Here is a 7,121-nt window from a genome sequence, read left to right on the forward strand (position 1 = left end):
TTATTCATCCAGTGGAATAAACAAATTTTAATTCACAAGTGAAATAGATGACATAAGCATAAGCGGATAAAGCGATACCTTTCATGTCAATTTATAAATCCGATAATTCTCTGGAAAGTGTTATCGTTTGATTTCTAATTGAAGTGGAATAAAATTCACGTGAGTTATAATTTTTTTTCATTCGAAAAAATAATAATGACAATATCAGTCAAAAGAACACCATAAGGGCACTTCAATCGGACCTGCTATTGCTCTAGAGACAGAATCCAATTATTCACCTAACAGACTTTCGGGATGACCTTGGAGCCTAGGAAGCTAAATCATTTCAGTTGTGCAAATACAACTTGGTTTACTTGTATACACAGTTGCCAGATTTAGGACGCAACATTATGCGTCGTGTGAAAGATGTATATTGACTGTATATCAGTTTTCATCATTTGAAGCGCCCCCGAAGCGGAATTTGCGTGAACTAAAAATATACTTTAGGTTTCATGAGAAGCACTTTACTGCGTCTGGAGATATGTTTTTCAACATAGAATAACTCTTTTATCAAAAGATGAATGAAATCATATATATATATATATATATATATATATATATATATATATATATATATATATATATATATATATATATATATATATATATATATATATATATATATATATATATATATATATATATATATATATATATATATATATATATATATATATATATATATATATATAATACCCAATCTTTAGAACTTGATTTGAACCTCATTAGCATAGCACAGAAAGAAGTGATCCTGTGGACAGCTAGGATTGTGAGAATGTTCCTGACAACGACCTAAGAGAATTTTGGTCAGATATGACCCGGTTCCTCTTAGTAACCAGAACCCTAGATGGTGAAAAAAAATATATATATATATATATATAACTAATTAAGACAGAGCTGGAAAACAAAAGCCTTACACGGAAGATTCTACACAAGTGTACACCAACCAGATGTAGATATAAAAAACTCAAATACCTACCTGGTACAAGGCTATCTATTTCCCGAAACAGAGGGAACAATCTTGGCCATCCAAGACCAGGTCGTCCTAACCAGAACGTATGTAAAGCATATTTTACAACAACAAGTGGAAACCACTAAATGCAGGATGTGCAACGCTGCCGAAGAAACTATCCAGCACCTGTCCTCAAAATGTTCCACACTAGCAGGTACGAAATATTTCAGCAGACATAACAATATGGGTAAAGTCGTTCATCAAGTACTATGCCTCCAAAAACAACTGGTCCAACACTTCACACCACACCACATATATAAACCACAAACTATAGTAGAGAACGAACAGCACAAAATCTACTGGGATCTGGCAGTCACAACAGACAGAGGTGTGGAACACAATAGACCGGACATGGTGGTATGGGATAACAAAAAGAAGACCGTCATTATTATTGACTTTGCTGTGCCGCAAGATTACAACCTAGCGAAAAGCTATGCAGAGAAAATATCCAAATATGAGGCACTGGCACAGCAAATGAAGGACATGTGGAGGCTTAACACAGTGACTATAATGCCTCTAATAATAAGTGTAAATGGCCTCGTACATCGAAAGACCACCCAACATCTACATGAACTGGATCTACCGCAGAACACCATCACTTGGATGCAGAAAGCAGTAATCCTGGGAACCGTCAACATAGTGCGAAAAATTATATATCCCCATTAGCACACGGAGGTACTCTTGGCGTGTGCGCCCGGGTATCACGGAAACCACGATGAAGTGTGGAGAAAAAAAAAATATATATATATATATAATGTTCAAGATAATGATCGTTGAATATGATAAAATATATAATATAAGGGATATCGATCAAAAAACAGAGCACAACAACTTACTGAATGCGAGGTTGATCTCTAAGTCTAAGAAATGTACAAAAGTAGACACAAATATCAAACAGGGTAACATTAAATGATTATCAATTAAGAAACGCAATATTGTAATACGCAATAAACAATGTTAGGTTAAATGTCATTCATCAACTGGACAATCGAAAAATGGTTTGTTAGAAAGTTCTAGAAGATATGCATATATTGGACTTAGTCCCTGCGTGTCCGTTTTTTTGTTAATTTTACTTTTTTGAGTTTGTATGTGGATCATTTCTAGTATACATCTTTTTTTATAATTTATATTTGTATCTAAAATTTTTACGTTATTAAAATCAACACTATGTGTGTACTTATTAGCATGAACAGACAATGCACATCTCAGGTTATTTGTTCTTATATCACTTTTATGTAAGTTCATGCGATTTCTAAGCCACTGAGAGGTTTGACCTATGTAGGTTTCATGACAGTCAGCACATTCCAGTTCGTACACCACATTAGATTTAATTTCTTTTGGTATACGGTCCTTTAGTTTTGAATATAAATTTGCCACTTTCTTTTTACACTGTGCCACTATTTTCACTTTTTCATTATAATCTTTAAAACAGTTTTTAATTTTGTAGGTAAGGTAAGGGATATTCGGGATGCTTCTATATTTAACAACTTCTGTTTCTTCCACCATATCAGGGTGTGTTGGACTTTCAGCCAAAGGCAACGTTGAAGCAGAATACAGAAGTTTTTTCAACATTGTTTTAGGATAGGCATTCTCAACCAAAAGATCAAACAGTCTTTTCATGCTTCCATCTCTGAATGTTGGATCACAGATTTTATAAATCCTGTTTTTTTGTTCTTTAATGAAATTTAATTTTATACTTATTGGATGGTCAGATAAAAAATGTATAAAATTTCCTGCAGAAGTCGTCTTTCTATACCAATCTAATTTTATTTTATAATCCACTCGGCATACCCTGGTATCTAAGAACGGAACCGAGTTATAACAATCTTCTGTCTCAATCGTGAACTTCAACTTAGGGTCGAAGCTGTTGAAAACTTGCAATATCTCCTCAGTTTCCGTTGATGGTAGGGATATTATTAGGTCGTCCACATATTTTTTTATAAATGCAAGTGTGAATGTTAATCTAGGTATACAGAAGTTGAGTACATAGTCCATCACATATAATGACAAGATCGGGCTAAGTCTGGATCCCATAATGCACCCAAACATCTGCAAATAGAAACTGCCATCGAACATGAAGTAACCTGATTCCAGGAGGAAGGTGATTATCTCCTTGAAGTATTCTTTTGATATGTTGCAGCATGCCTCAATCTTGTCCCAATGGAATTCTATTGCTTTCAGTACCAACTCTTTTGATATGTTGCCAAATAGGTTGACTACGTCAAGTGATATCACCACATAATCTGGGGGTAATTCAAAATTGTTAATTTTGCAGGAAAAGTCGAACGAATCTTTTACATAATATGCATTATCCTGGTCATAGGCTTCTGTTAGGATTTGTGCAATATAATTTGAAAGTTTACATGTGGGACCCTGTACATCAGACACGATTGGTCGCATTGGGACATTTTCTTTATGTACTTTGGGATTTCCGTTCATTCTAGGGCTCACTGAATTATATGACTTCATTGATTTTGCAGCTTCTTTACTTAGTATATTTTGGTCTACAAGTGTGGATATGATTTTGTTGGTTTTATTCTGGATAGTAGTTGTTGGGTCTCTAGAAATCTTTTTGAAATCGTCAGTGTCAACAATTGAGTACATTTTCTGAAGATAATCCGCCCTACTCATAAGAACAGTCACCGAACCTTTGTCACTGTCGAGAACTACAAGGTGGTCATTAGTTCTCAAAAAGTTTTTAGTTGTCTTATATAGCCTTCCTATGTTGTCTGTCGCACGAATATTATTTTTATTTTTATGTAGATGACCGGTTATAATGCTCGTTATCTTAGCTCTCAAAGTGTCTCTTCTATCTCCCTCCACCAAGTCTAAAATGCTCTCAACGTCTGCTATTAGGTCTTTGATGTTTATTTCTTTGTGGTCTAAAGGGACGCTAAATTTGGAACCCAAACCAAGGACTATTCTAACCTCTTCAGGTACTGCTGTCTGGGACAAATTCTTGAACCATTTCTCTGGAACTTTATAGTCTGCTTTATGTATTCTTCTCTGTAGTGCTTTAATCGATAGCGATAGTTTTTCGACAATCTCATATGGTCCAATTCTCAGTTCGTCAAGTTTCTTCCTATTTAATCTGTTTCCATTTTCAACAAACACCATGTCATCAACATTGAGTTCAAGATGTTCACGACCTTTATTATAGATTTTCTCGTTATATTCATGATTTTTTAATGTGTTTTTTAATGAAATTTTTCTATCTTCAGTTAAAGTTTGCTCAGAAATGTTCTCTTTTAATTCTTTAGGCAAAACAGTGGCATCTGTACCATTCAACAAATACGATGGTGGGTACTGTGTGACTGTATGCACTGTGTCATTGTATTTTTGTACACATTCCTGAGCAACAGATGTCCAAGCTTTCTTTTTCTCATCTTCATTAATTTTACACCTGATTTTATTTATTGAGGTTTGATCCAATCTCTCATTCAAACCATTAGAAAAGGGTGAATTCATAGCAGTGAATATCAAATTTATGCGTTTTTTATTCAAAAATTCTTCGAATTCCTTTGAATTAATGCCTGGATATTGATCTGTGAGCACAGTTATAATTTTTTCCGCATCTCCAATGTTATTCACCAATTTAATGAAATCGGTTGCGTGTTTGGGTTTTTGAAGTAAGGATATAGGCAAATCTGGTGAAGTGATCAACTAGTAAATGCATGTATTTTTTCGTTGATCGAGATCCTCCAAAACCTCCGATTGTATCGATCGATATGATTTCGAATGGTTTTGTGGCTGGCCCTAAATGAGACAATAATCCAAACTTTTTTTGACCTCTTGTTTAATTTTTGATGCATATCTTGCAATTTTTGCACACAGATTTTATATTTTCCGTTAAATTTTTTGCCGTATAATATTGTCCAATCATTTTTTGCATCTGTTTTATTCCTATATGACATAAAGTCTTATGCATATTTTCCATAAATTTCCTACAGAAATTTTCTGACAATATGATTTTCTCCTTTTTTCGAATTTTTTTATAGTGAACATTGTGTTTAGTTATTAATTGTGGTTTTTTCCTTTGCACATATGGGTTTCTTTTTTGATCTTCCAAGATATCCTCTAGTTTTATCAAATTCACAACTTTTAATTGTTCCTCCATATTGTCATCTGCTTCCAAAACAGGATTTCTGCTGAGACAGTCAGCTTCGGTATTATTTTTACCAGGAGAATATTTGATATCAAAGTCATATTGTGATAGGTAGTACGCAAGGTCTCCAAGTTCCTCGTCAGTCCTTGATTTCAAATTCATATTTTCCAAAGGTTTATGGTTCGAAAAAACTGTGAACTTCCTTCCTATCAATTTATGTTGCCAATATTTTACACATTCTTTAATGGCCAAGCATTCTAAGTAAATTGCCTTCTTTTTTTTTTGCACCTCATTGAGTTTTTTCAAAAAGTATGCCACTGGTTTTTCTTCTCCATTTTCCTGTGGTTGCTCAAGTACTCCACCTACTCCCAGTAAACTTGCATCTGTATATATGTATATGGGGAGACTTGGGTCAAAAATTGTTAATACTGGCTGGGTACATAGTAAATCCTTCAATTTATCGAATGACTCTTGACATTCTTTTGTCCAAATAAAAGGTTCTCCCTTTCTGAGGAGATTGTGTAAAGGATCTAGCGTTATAGCTGTGTTTGGTACATACTTGTGATAAAAATTTATTTTACCTAAAAAATTGTCTAACATTTTTTTGAGTCTTGGGCACTGGAAAGTTTCTTATTGAGGTTAAATTGTCTTTTAATGGCTTTACAGAATTGTTCTCAATTATATGACCTAGATATTTTACAGAATCAACTGCAAATCTACATTTTACAAATTTTAACCTGAATCCTTCTGTTTTGATTGCTTGAAACAATTGTGTCAAATGCTCGATATGTTCTGAGAATGTTTTTGAGAAGATCAGAATATCATCAATGTAGCACACAGTAAATCCGGAAAGTTTGTGTTTTCTTATTATATTGCCCATTATTCTTTGGAATATCGCTGGCGACGTTTTGAGACCAAACGGTAAACATGTCCATTGAAAATGGCCCTCTTGAGTAACAAAAGCCGTCTTTGGTCTGTCTGTGACCCTTAGCGGTATAGACCAAAAGGCCGAATTTATGTCAAGCGATGAGAAAAACTTACAATCTCTCGTTTTTTCAGTTAGATCTTCGATTAGCGGGAATGGTTGAGACTGAGGAACCACTATTTTATTTAGGTCTCGAAAGTCTATACACAGTCTTGATCTTTTGTTTTCGTCCCTTTTTAACGCTAATGTTACTGGAGCTGCGAAAGGACTGTACGATTCGAGTTTTTTGTCCAGCAACTTGGCAATTTGCTGTTCAATTTCTTTCTTATCTTCGATTGTACAGCGATATGGCCTCTTACTGCAATATTTTTCTTCGAGTAGATCAATATGTGCTTCATAACCCGATACCGTGCCCACATCGTACTTGTCTTTTGCAAAAACAGATAAATTTAGTTGTATCAGTTCATCTATTATTGATTGCTGATCATAGTTCAGGTGATTGACATGAATTTCGAAATGTTTTGTCTCGATGTTCTCATTGAAATTGATCAAATATTCACCTCCATTCATATCAATTTTACTTTCAACAGCTTTTGAAGAACCGTGTTCTTCATATTTTTCATTCATTATTTCTTTAGAAATAGTAACATGTCTTATTGGATTTCTTTGATTAATTTCTAAATTTTCATTTTGTGTTAAATAGAAACTCTTTATACAATCTAAACCAATCAGAAAATCATAATCGAAGTTTGTTTTATCTATAACGAAAATATTCATTTTCTTTTCCATATCAAAAATTTTTACATTAAGTGATACCATACCACTTGCTTGTTTAACGTCATTAATCGTTTTCAAATTAGTTTTATTGAAATTACGTTTATTTTCATTAACCATTTTCAACAATCTAGAGTTGATAAGAGACACATTCGAACCGGAATCGTAGACACCAAATATGTTAACGTTTTTATTCAATACTAATTTCACTTTGATCAATGGCGGCACTACAAGTTTTTTGGATCCTCATCTTGAAGTTCTTGAAG

The 7,121-nt window shown here is 33.8% G+C and overlaps 1 protein-coding gene across 1 annotated transcript; it reads right to left on the reverse strand.

Annotated features, from left to right (window-relative positions):
* Nucleotides 1–2,020: 2,020 nt before the first annotated feature.
* LOC123313998 lies at nt 2,021–6,858 on the reverse strand. The gene is made up of 2 exons (XM_044899109.1): nt 6,198–6,858; nt 2,021–4,200 (listed from the first exon to the last, which is right to left on the reverse strand). The coding sequence occupies exons 1-2, from the start codon at nt 6,856–6,858 to the stop codon at nt 2,021–2,023; spliced, it is 2,841 nt and encodes a 946-aa protein (XP_044755044.1).
* Between the last annotated feature and the right edge of the window lie 263 nt (nt 6,859–7,121).

The sequence above is a fragment of the Coccinella septempunctata genome, chromosome 5 (genome assembly GCF_907165205.1).
Source record: "Coccinella septempunctata chromosome 5, icCocSept1.1, whole genome shotgun sequence".
NCBI lineage: Eukaryota > Metazoa > Arthropoda > Insecta > Coleoptera > Coccinellidae > Coccinella > Coccinella septempunctata.